The sequence below is a fragment of the Peromyscus eremicus genome, chromosome 4, assembly GCF_949786415.1.
Source record: "Peromyscus eremicus chromosome 4, PerEre_H2_v1, whole genome shotgun sequence".
Lineage (NCBI taxonomy): Eukaryota > Metazoa > Chordata > Mammalia > Rodentia > Cricetidae > Peromyscus > Peromyscus eremicus.
In genome coordinates, this window is record NC_081419.1 from 79826742 (window position 1) to 79839196 (window position 12455).

Sequence of the window (12455 nt, forward strand, 5' to 3'; positions counted from 1 at the left end):
TGTATTAAAGCATATATGACTGTATAGAATAGCTATTAATATGTTCTTAGAAAAATTAATTTGCATTTAAATAAAATGATTCAGTGTATCTTAGTGAACTAGTATCATATGAAAACTATTGGTAGCTGGGCAAGGTTGCTGTCCTCAGTATTTGTTGAGATGTGTCAGAACCTTGTTGGAACATGTATGCAGTCGTTGAGTTCTCTTGGACTAATATTTTATTATGAGATATGTTGTAAACAGCTACTTCCTTTAAGTCATATTTTTCTTTTACACTAAATGTTAATTTTGATAAAATATGTAAAACAATTGTAGAAAATGAGTAAATTCAAGTTGCAAAGCAAAATTTTACTTCAAAGACTGATGGATCACAAAATTGGATTTTCTATCTTAGTACCAGTTTTCATTGCCTAAAGGAATTAAGATAATTGTCTCAAGCTATGGCATATGAAAAATATGGCTTTAATCACTCTTTCAAAAAAGAATTAACACAGTAGAAAGTCACTATGAGTTTATGGAACTATATTTTAGAAATATATGATTCCATTTTAGATTATTAATTATACCATTTCTTTTATTATACTAATGTATATGTGAATATAAGTTTTATAACATTTTGTGTAAATTATTTTATTTGATTTCTGATATTAAAAAACCCAATTTATTTGTAGTTAATAAGTTTTCCTAATTCAGAGTTTCAAGAGATCAACTTAGTCATTGATGGTTTTGATATGCCTTATTCAAATCTAAGGAAAATATTTCACACTTACATCACAATACTAAATTTGGTTAAGAATCTCCACTAGGAAAATGTCATCAAAGCAGCAAGTATAGTAACTTCAGTTGGTCTGCTTTGCATCCCATACCTTCCTTCTCACACAGTCTTTAAAAGGCTGGGAGGATTGGGAAAGCTGGGGAGTGGAAAGGAGCTGCCACGTACAAAGAGTACGCTTGCTGCAAACACTGGCAACTGTGTATATGCGTGTATGTCTGGAGATGGCTTCCACTGCCTGTGCAGCTACGCACGGCAAACTAACATTCAGTGGCCATCTGCCCAGGGCCAAAGAGTAATTAAGAATAAAGGAAGTGGGGCTGGAGAAATAACGTTATCTGTTAAGAGTCCTCTTGCAGGTTTAGTTCCCAGCACCCACATTGGGAGGCTAACAACAAGGGTTTCTGATGCCCACTTCTGGCCTCTATGAACATACACGCATGTGCACAAGTACACATACAAACAGCTAAATAATACATTTCTTTTTTTTAAAAAAAAGGAAATGCAACTTTATTGGTAAGTTTAAATAAAATGGTCTTATCATAAGATTTTTAGATTATGCAATCATAAACTATCATAAAGAACATATCATAAACTATCATGATCATGAATCAAAACTATAATAAACTAAGCAGAATATAGTTGAATAAGAAAAAATCCACTTTGGTTTTGTAAGAATTTTCTTAAATGGAGATCAGATCTATATAGTTTGTGTGTCTATCTGTTTGTAATCACATGTGAAGTTTCTATGGAAGAGCATCCCCTCAAGAAAGCAATTGTGAGCTGCACAGGCAGTGGAAGCCCAGTTTCCAGATGGAAACATGAGACTCAGTGCCAGTGTCTGTTGTTACACTTAGAGTTCTGCCTCCAGCTAGTTCAGCTAAATTCTGCACATCCAGCATGCAGCAATGAAATTAAAATCATACAGGTGGAACTTTTGTAGGATTTTTATGACTAAGTAAAATCTTTTTTTTTCCATAAGAAAATATTTAGGGGCATAGGCCCTAGGTTCAATTTTGGATTGCAATCCTGATTACTACTTTCTGTCTGCACTAACTTGGTCAAGTTACTTAATCTAAGTCTCACATTTCTTAAAGAGTATGAATATACAATCGTGTTTGTTAAACACTCACCACTATTACAATGTTATTTCTTAATGCCAGTAGTTAATGTTGTTATTATTTTTACTATTTTATGAAACATTTATGTTTTCAGGTAAAATGTATGCACTTGTTCATTTTGGCTTAATTTTATTCTAGGTTGAAGAACTTAGTGGAGAAATGAATGATGTTAAAAGTGAGTTGTCATTACTTAAGGAAACTCATGTTAAATTGCAAGAACATTACAAGAAATTATATGACCAGAAAAAAAATGAAGAATGCAAGAAGTTTCAGGTAAAATTTAAATACGTTTTGGGTTATTAACTGTTAAATTAGGACCATCACTGGTGATTATTTTTCCATTTTATATTTTAAGTTGCTCAGTTTTTAACAGGTTAGTTATAACCATGTTGTTTGTCATACATTTTATTTGGCTTATGTGTGGAGTTTAACATAAGGTTCAAGAGTCCCCTGGATTTAGACTTTGAATTATCCTAGAGCCACATTTGTTGAAAACCCTGTTCTTGCCCAGTATAGTGGTTTACACCTTTAATCCCAGCATTCATGAGGCAGAGGCAGGTGAATCTCTCTGAGTTCAAGGCCAGCCTAGTCTACATACCAAGTTCCAGAATAGCCAGGATAACATAGAGAGACCCTGTCTCACAAAAACAAAACAAAACAAAACAAACAAAAGGAAGGAAGGAAGCAGACACTGTTGTTATTTCTCCCACTGTAGCTTGAGACTTTCTTTGAAATATGTGGGTCTAATTCAGACTCTGTTGTGTTGATCCTGTATTTATTAGACATATAAATTGATGCCAATAGCACAGTGTCTATATTAGTGCAGCTCTTAAACACATCTTCACATAGAAGTTTTTCAGTTTTGTTGTTTTGTTTTTCAGTTACTTTTTGCTGTTGTAGATTTCTTACATTTCCATTTCACTTTCAGAATTTATCAATTTCTGAAAGAGAATTCTCCTCTATTTCTATTGAGATTGTGTTAGTTTTTCTCAGTTTGATGCAAACTAGAATCACTCAAGAAGAGGAATGCTCTGTTGAAGAACTGCCTCCATTGGAAGCCCGTGGTCATGTCTTGATTAATGACTGAGGAGGGGGACAGCCCCATGTTGGCAGTGCAACCCCTGGGCAGGTAGTCCTGGGTTGCATAAGAAAGGCAGCTGAGGAAGCAAGCCTGTCGTTTTCTGCCCTGCCAGTCAGCTCCCAAATAATGGCACAAGACTTCTGATTAATTATGAAAGCTCAGCCTATAGCTTGGGCTTGTTTCTAAGTAGCTCTTACAACTTAAATTAACCCATTTATATTAATCTACTTCTGTCACATGACATTATCTCTCTTCCATCTTGCACTTTCTGTCTCCTCTCTGTCTCCTGGAGTCTCCTACATGCCTAGATTCTTCCTCTTTTCTTTCTCTGCCCAGAAATCTCACCTATACCTCCTGCTTAGCTATTGGCTGTTTAGCTTTTTATCACAACAATCACAGCAATACTATCTTGACACAGTGTATGAATATCCCACAACACAAGCCAGTAAGCATTCCTTGGAGGTCTCTACTTCAATTCTTGTTTCGTGGTTCCTTCCTTGAATTTCTGCCTTGATTTCCTTCAAAATGGACTGTGACCTGGGATTGTATGGTGACATAAGCATTTTCTTCTCTGAGTTAGTTTTGGTCAATGTTTTATCGTAGCAGCAGAGATGGAAAGGAGGACACCGAGTGTTTTTCTTAAGACTGTTGTCATGTATCCTTGATTTTTTCTTAGTTGAATTCATTGGTACACGGAAAAGCTGGTGGGTTTTCTGTGTTGATTTTGCCCTACTTTGGTGTTTTTCTCAGTATAGGCTCATATCATCTACAAGCAGAAATAATTTAACTTCTTCCTTTCCTATTTATATCCCCCTTGTCTTATTGCATTATTAGAGGACATGTTTGCAGTTTTCCCCTCATTGAGTATCATGCTGACTATACAGCCCTTTTAATTATGTTCAGCTGTAATCCTCTTGTGCTTAGTTTCCTCAGGCCTTTTATGTAGGATGTTGATTGTTCCCCAAAAGCCCTTTTCTATTTACTTAGATGATCCTATGATTTTTATCCTCAACTGGGATGTGGAAACCAGCTTCCCCAGGGCACTCTTGAGGAGAGGGGGATAAGAAACATTAGATAGAAATATAGTGGAGAGAGAGACAGATAGAAACACAGGATAGCTTTGGGAGGGCCTGGATCAATATCCACCAGCCCCTTCTGGCTCTTCTAAAGGGCTTTTTATAGGAATGCCAAGGAGTGGAGCAAAAGACGCCCCGCTCCCCCCCAGCACAGCCAAGTGCAAACCCTTCCAATCACCTGCTAACCATGCATGTGGTCAAGCAATCCTCTAATACAGCCCTGCTGGGTAAAGCAAGCTTAGATCTCGCTAGGAAACCTGTGTGAGCCTCCACACTGGGATATGTTTATTGGTTGTGTATGTTGAAACATTCTTTTTTTTTTAATTTTAAAATTTATTCAAAAGGACTTTTTATAATATGCCAAGGGGAGAGGCAAAAGACTTCCCCCTTGCAAGATCAAAGCACACTGTACAGCCAAGTGTAGACCCTTCGAAACACCTGGTAACCACGCCGGTGGTCAGATCATCCCCTTATGCATCCCTGCTGGGTAAAGCAAGCTCAGCTTCTCTGACCCTGAGTAAGGTCTCACTAGAAAGCCTCTGTGGGCTCCCAGAGTTTCCAAGCTTCATCACTTTGTGTAGCCCCTATTAGAACTCTGTTCCTTTTTGTTGTGAAATAGTATTCCATCAGATGAATATGCCAAGTTCTGTCCATTTGTTGATAGCATATTCCCACCTTCCGGCTGTTGTGAATAATGCTGCTCTAAGTAATGAATCTCTGAGGCTCTGTTTTTGGTCGAAGAGTAGTATCTGTGCTTGTGAGGAAAGCTGAAAAGTAGCATGGAATTGCTAGGGCACATGGTAATTAGGTTTTTAACTTTTTAGAATTTTACCTTAGAGCAAAACCAAGGGGGTTAAAACTTTTAGAGTCAGACAGAGGAGCACGCCTTTAATCCCTGCCCTCCTGGTTTGTTTGCTGTCTTACAGGTGTGCAAAGGCTACTTAAACAATTTGCCTGGCCCAAGTAATCCTACCCCTAACTTGCCTGCCTGTGTGGTATAATAATGTGATAGACATGTTTGAAAGCATACTGAACTCTCCAGTTTGTTTAAATTTGAGACAGTACACAGGGAACTTCAAAAGTCATTTGATTTTTAAATAGAAATCGCTGAATACTTGAACTAAAATCCACTTTTATCAGCAAAGTTTGCTGAAATATTTAACACATTTAAACAATCTTTTTCTATTTTATACCAGAATATTCCAGAACCAAATAATGAAAATAGTGACAAACTATCCAGTAAAAAATCAGAAGACACCAGCACACAAAAATACAATACTGGTCAAGAAATATGGGGGGAAAATACAAAGAGTTTTTGTTCAGATCCTGATTACTACAGAGAAAAGAAAAAAATGGAAGACCTACCTGTAGAAGAAATTGCAGAAGGTAACCTTAAACTACATTGATAAAGTCCCATGGTGGGACTTCTCTGGCATTTAGGGGGCTGTCAGTTACAGCTTTGCTTAAGGACCTTCTAGTATAGTTGGGAGACACCTTTTCACCTTTGTGTAAACAAGCATTCTGCAAATGAGTCTTTACCAGTGTCTGCAGAGAGCATTCTCTGGGTCAGTAGCACACTTCTGGTGAGCAGGTCACAGCATTTCCCTTGGTTTAGATGCCTACAGTAAGCACTGAGATGATTCTAATTTCTGCATTACGAAGAACAGCTTAATGTGGCAGTGACTGAGGTGTTCTGCTGAGGGTGAATAGCCACTTGGTGGAGATGTTGGAGAGAGAATGATTGAACTAATACAGCCCTTTAAGACCTGAAATTTATGTTCTAGGTTATTTTAACTATACTTATGATTTGATATCTATAGTTAAAGAAAGGTGAATAAAATTGTCTTAAGTAGACATTCTGTGAATTGGCCCAAAATTATTCCAGAATTTAAAAATACTTACAGGGTAATAAATAACAACAAAAAAAATGGTGATTGTCAAACATGAACAAGCTAACTATCAACTTCTGAATGTTAGACCTGGTTGTAATGGAGGTGAGGATATACATTAATTTTTATCAGTTATGTGTTCATATAGGATTTTACTTTGTGCCCCTAAGGAAACTACAGGAAAAGTAAAAACCATTGTGTAAATACTTTATGCTGCTTACCCCACTGGGTAATACCTCATTCTTCTTGCCTTTTTAAACCTAAGTGATTTTGCTATTGTGAACTAAAAAGTTTCAGGGCAGAGTCAAGAATTTAACATCCAAATATATACTTGCTTTAGTACAGGAACTCAAAATTTGAATAAAAGTGATGTCATCTTTGTATGATTAATGTCCAGTAGACCATTTAAGGCTAAATATGTCTTCACAAAATGTAGGTGACACATGTTATAAACAGGCTTTACTGAAATGATAACATTTTACTGTGTCCTCTTCATGACAGATTTACAGCCTTTTGAAATTAGTGCCAAAAGCAAAACTACTACTGTGGTATCTCAAGATGGACACCAAAGTGGAATGTCCCCAAGCAAAGCCCTTTGCCTAGATAAAGATGTAACTGATCAGGAACAAACCTTGACTGTTACTGACTGTAGAAAATCAGTTACTGTAGAAGTAAAAGACAAGGTGTGCTTGGAAAAAGACAATGGATGTTCAGAATTTAAATCCCTGAACAATTTCTTTTTAGTAGTAGATGAATCACTAGAAACAGAGAAGATATGCCTAGAAGGAATTGATGGATTAGGCCTTCTCCACAGTGGTGTAGATGTACCTCTGGAGACTCGAAGTAACAAAGCACCCCTTAATGGCATTTCAAATGAGATGGCCCACAAAAGAAACTGTAACACAGATGTTTCTGAAAGCAAGCCATTCAAACAGCAATTCAAATTGCTTCCAGCAGATCTGGAAAACGCTACAGAGAAGGAAATTACAAATCATGACCAAACCAAAGCAGGATTAGATTCATTTCTAGATATAAAACTAAATCTTGATCAGCGTAAGAAACATGGCTCACAGGATTCAAGTAATGTTATGTTAGATGATAAGTACCAAAAAATACAGCAAACCTTAAGTGAAGAGAGTGAGTGCAGCCTAGTACCCTTTTCCTGTTATCAGCAAGCTAGTAAGGCTGCCCAGAAGCCTGAAGCAACTGTTGCCTATGCCATGGGGATCGGCCCGCCCTGTCCATCTGCTCTCTCTGCTGATACTTTAAAAGGACTTAAGAATTCAGAAAACAGTATTAATACTATGCCAACACTGGTGAAATCTGCCTCAAGTCCTGCAGAAAGAACTATAAGGAAAACCATGAATAACATACAAAACAGTCCATTTAAGAACCACTTGGGATCTTCAGAAAGCAGTGTGACCATCTCAAACTTTCAGGTTAACCAAGGGGACAATCATGCTTCACAAGCCAAAGATTTCAAATCTGTAGTTCCCATGACAACTTCCACAGAAAAACAGCTTTCCAGTGAGAATCAGATAACTGAAACTACAAAAAGTGGTCTCTTTTCCTTGGAGGATGTTAAGGAAAGACAGTGCATGTTGCTAAATAATAGAGAGAAAGCAGAGGCATTACATGACATCCTGTCAGAAGGAACATTCAGTGAAGGTCAGTTGGAAGAATCGCATTTGTCTCATGTAACACCATCTGCAGATTCAGTAAACACAAGTGCAAGGTCGGCCTTTGATCTTCCCACTCCAGATAAAAAACTCAAGAAAAGTCCAGGATATATGAAGTTTGTAGCCCCCAGTCCTTGGTCAAAAATAAATCAAATTAAAACAGTGGGTACTTCACCTTCCAGCTTTCCTTTGTTGCTGAAGGAGAGACCAGTAGGTCCAGAAAGCAAAGTGATTACTCAAGTGACTTTTTGTGAAAATGTTGGTCTGGATGACACCAGAAAAAATAGTGAGCCAGGTAAGAAAACATGACCACACTTGAATTTTTTTTTCCTATTACTTAACTATTCTGGACAAAGAGTCTCTGGATTTGTTTAAAGTGAAAAAGAATATACGTGTGTGTTTGTGTGTATAAAATCTACCCAAGCATAATATAGTACACACGTAAATAGAATGTTTTATTTAGATGAGTTATTTTTAACCTAAGTCTCAGTAGTAGTATCAGTCTGTCACCAGTCACATTTAGAAGTGTTGTTTCTCATCGTCAAAGTACGGCACCACCACTAACAGGTCTAGGAATAACTTCCTAGTCAGTCTCTCTTTCTCTAAGTAAATTGGTCTTTTCTCTCTCCCTGATTTTCCTTTTGTACCTGTTCCTTCACCAGCACCACAAATTCAACTTGTTTTTCATTTTATTGGCAAAAGTGGAACAAAGGAATGTATATCACACCATTGGCTTTTGTATTTATTGCTTGAAGCACTTAACCCTTTAATGAGTAGGTACCTATGTTATATTCACGTTACTGTAGAGAGTAGAGGGTCTATTTTCTTCTTAAAGTAGCTCATGAATGACAGAATAACCTTTAAAAATAACTCCAGGAAACAAAATAATAACTTGGTGAAACACAGGATTTGGTAGAAATGTGGATGTTTGGCGGTAATCCATTGAGGTTCATATTCCTTGTTTTTGTTTTACTTTTACTACAGATATTTAAACATGTACTCCATATTGGACTGTGGAGGCGGCTGGTTAAAGCATTTGCCATGTGAAAGGAAGGACCAGTATCTGGTCTTCAGCACCCAAACAGTGAATGTGTCAGCCCTCTTGAATCACAGCTGAGGGAAGCAGCCAGCGCATTCTTGGAGGCAGCTGGCTAACCAGATTAGCTGAATAGGGCCAGTTTTGGGTTCCATATATAAGGTGGAGTGAATGAGGAAGACATCTGATGTTGGCCTCTGCCACACACATGTACACACATGCAAACATGCATACACATGCAATGTCATACATGCAAAAAATTCCATATGAATAGGTACCATGCAGCTGTAAGTTAAATATATCAAATCGATGGTTAGTGATAGATATGAAGAAAGTATGTTTACTCTGCTAATAGTAATCTCATAGTCAAAGTTGTTGAGGTTAAGGTATTCTTAAGATTTCTTGGGCAGTCTTCCTGGCATCGAACTGATCATCTTCCTGCTTTGGCCTCTCTAGAACTGGGGTTAGAGTACTCAGATTACAGATCTGTACCACCATGCCTTGCTAACTAGATTTTAAGGGAACTTTGTGGATTTAACACATTGAAGAAATGCAGGTTACAAGGAATGCTTTATGTAGTCTAGATGTAATAGGCTTCGTTCAAAAAGAAAATTGAGAAAAACTTACGAACAGTAGGGGCTTACAAACAAAGTACAAAATATACCTTGTTTACTTGCACCACCAATGTGGGAAAAATAAAAAACACCAAAATACTGTATAGCTTCATTTCCCAAACTGCAGTTTTAATGTTAAACATAGCTTTAGGGGCTGGTGTAACAGTCATCATTTTCCCGGCACATTTCAGTGGCACGAGAGACATCTAAAAATGCCAAAACTGAAATTGTATTCTCACAAAACTTGTCTTTTAAGACTTACCAGCTCTGTTTTAAGAATTTTTGCTATTAAGCCCAACAATCCCTTCTGAACAGCCCTTTGTGTCATTTTCTTCAATATTGTTTGTAAATTCTGTTTATTTTGTTTAGTCCTCCCCACTAATCTGAATTTGTAAAATGGTCATTAGATAAATATTTGTGTGTGGGGGGTAATGCAGTGGTAACCAGGAAATGAGAACATTTTGTATGTTTGTGTTTAAGAAGTATTTATAAGCCGGGCGGTGGTGGCGCACGCCTTTAATCCCAGCACTCGGGAGGCAGAGCCAGGCGGATCTCTGTGAGTTCGAGGCCAGCCTGGGCTACCAAGTGAGTTCCAGGAAAAGGCGCAAAGCTACACAGAGAAACCCTGTCTCGAAAAAACAAAACAAAACAAAACAAAACAAAACAAAAAAAAGAAGTATTTATACCATCTTACCCTTCTTAATGATTTAGGAAACAGCAATAATACAATCTTGTTTTCTGAAATGAAATGCCCAAGAGGAAAGTCTAGGAAATGGTAATATCGAAACTGACAAGGAAATTTTTGGCTTTTAAACACAAAAACATAAGATCAGAAAGTTCAGTTATTAAGAATACAGTTCAGTTGTTGTCATTTCCTGTTTGTCAATCAGATACTACCAGCATTAGCAGAGCTGCTGACACTGTGAGTAACTGGAGTATCCATCCAGGCCCCAAGGGACAGCCCCGTGAAGAGAGGAATGCAACTGCAAAGACGTTTTATGATTCTTCTTTTCCCACAGAACATGTAAGTCAATTAAAAATATTGCTGAGCAGACCTCAGTGAGCTAATTCTCCAGATATGTGTAGCACTGGATGCATCTGGATACTATAAGCCCTAACTGATCTCCAGAATAATATCAAGAGGGCAACATGGCACCATTTTTCACAATTAAGGCTGATAGAAAACAGCAGGAAAAAGTCACAGTGTGTAAATCAAGTAGATACAATCCAGCCTGTTTAAGGGACTGAGGCATCATCTTATGTACTCCTCTCTGTCACCTCAGCTTAGAAATAGATTTGAACATCCAAAATTTTTTATTAATAAGCTATCAGACTGAGTAATTTGTATTATTTTTGGAAGTGTATGGAAGGATAAAATCTCCATAATGCAATGATAAGATGTATGCATTAAACAGTATTTGTAGAGATCATATGGCTTCTAGGAGCCCATTCAATGTAAGAAGAGCAACTAACTATAGCTGACAAGTTGTTTGGTTAAAGTTCTTTATATCTTAGTGTATAGAACTTTACCCAACAAGCCTGTGTTGTTCAAAGTCTTTACCAACAAAACAAATCCTGTCCAGTACTGGTGTAACTGATAAAGGTAAGCAATGCCACTCACAAGACTACCATAGCAACATTCTGCAGATCTTGAGCATTTAGAGGCATTAAACAATTCCTTCACACTACAAAGCTTCATTCTAACATCCGTAACAGTTTTTAGCCATGTAGCTCATTTCCTTTTTTAAATGGGAGAAACCTCAAATAAATAAAACACAACTCTTCTCACAGTAGTGAACTTGGCATGAGGAAGCCTGACTTCTCAACTAGGTAAGTCATAATCAAAGTAAAAAGCAAGCTTTGGTCAGAGCTGGACACTACGATGTAAGTGAGGCCAGATCTTAATGTGGTCTGCCTAGCCTCCCCTCCAGCATTTTAAGGGTCCAACAGAAATGTCATATCCCTTGAAAACCCATTTTTGTAGTTAATCTCTAAGTTCTTTGTGTCTGATACCTAATGTCCTCCCTGCAGTTAATGTTTCTCAGGATCTGCATTTATATTTTTATAATTTTCAAAGAAACATGTTTATCACACATCCTGTAAATACTTTTTTTCTATTTTACAGATGAAATAACACAAATGTGAAATATTTTTCTAAAATCATTTAGATATAATTCTCTATGGTGGACATGCCCTAGCTCAGTCCAATGTTTTTCTCAACTTTTCATAACAGAAAAAAGGTTTGGTTTATTGGAGCATGCAAATCAAACTTCCTGTGTAAAGTGGTATACTAAACGTCATTATCCCTCTAAACTTATTATCAGTTATCACATAACGTAGGGAAAAAATCAGAGGTAGATCTTCTGGAACAAACCACAACTTTTAGAATACACCTCCCTTAAAGGGTAAGGAAAATGGTATAGGAACAAGGCCACGCTCACACCTTTATAAAGCCTGTAGATCACGACAATCTGGCCTGCAAAGTCAATGCACTTACCTGGTGCTTTACAGAAAGTTCACCAATCTGTCATACATGAAGGTGATATGATAAGGACTAACAGCCAGGAAAGAGTAATTCAGTTTTTACTATATTTCTGTTTCCCTCACCAGTTCTGTACATTTAGGTGTCAATCCAGTTTCTCCACGGCTACAGAGGGGTGCTCTGTACTTGTTCTGAGTTAGGTGAAGAGTCTGCTGCAATCTTAACTGTATTCAGAAGTGAAGACGGCAAGGGCCCCAAATAAGCAAAGCTATTGACTTACATATCCAGTCCCACAGAAGGTCTTATGGCAAGTTAGGGGAAATACATGAGGTGGAAAGAGGAAGTGGGAAGTGGTGGATTCTAAAAAGTCAGGAACACGGAAAACTGCCGACATCTGTGACAGCTGGAACTGAAATCACTGCAGTGGGCTGCAGAGGCCATGTTGGCTAAGTCAAATGTGATCTGCAGTCAGTCTCCTGTCACTATGGCCAGTCTCTGTTCCCAACCCTCCCATGTGAGAAGACTTAATGTCTGCCCTTTTCTGATCAAGAAAAGTCAAAGAAGTGGGATTTTAGGAAATTGCTAATTTGTGCTTGGATATCAAATCAAGTATTTTGGTGGCAAAATAAGAACACTAAATCATACAGAAATCATACAGATGAGTCTTACTTTCCTTCAGAGTTAGAGCTAGATTTGTTCTACTTC

The 12455-nt window shown here is 37.5% G+C and overlaps 1 protein-coding gene across 1 annotated transcript in view; it reads left to right on the forward strand.

Moving 5' to 3' along the window:
* The window catches only part of Ccdc73 (coiled-coil domain containing 73), a 95805-nt gene that overhangs the window by 80820 nt on the left and 2530 nt on the right, over positions 1-12455 (forward strand). The window contains exons 13-16 of the mRNA XM_059261043.1: positions 2032-2166; positions 5247-5436; positions 6441-7913; positions 10159-10292. Coding sequence (XP_059117026.1) covers positions 2032-2166; positions 5247-5436; positions 6441-7913; positions 10159-10292 — 1932 coding nt within the window. The remainder of the gene's footprint in view (positions 1-2031; positions 2167-5246; positions 5437-6440; positions 7914-10158; positions 10293-12455) is intronic.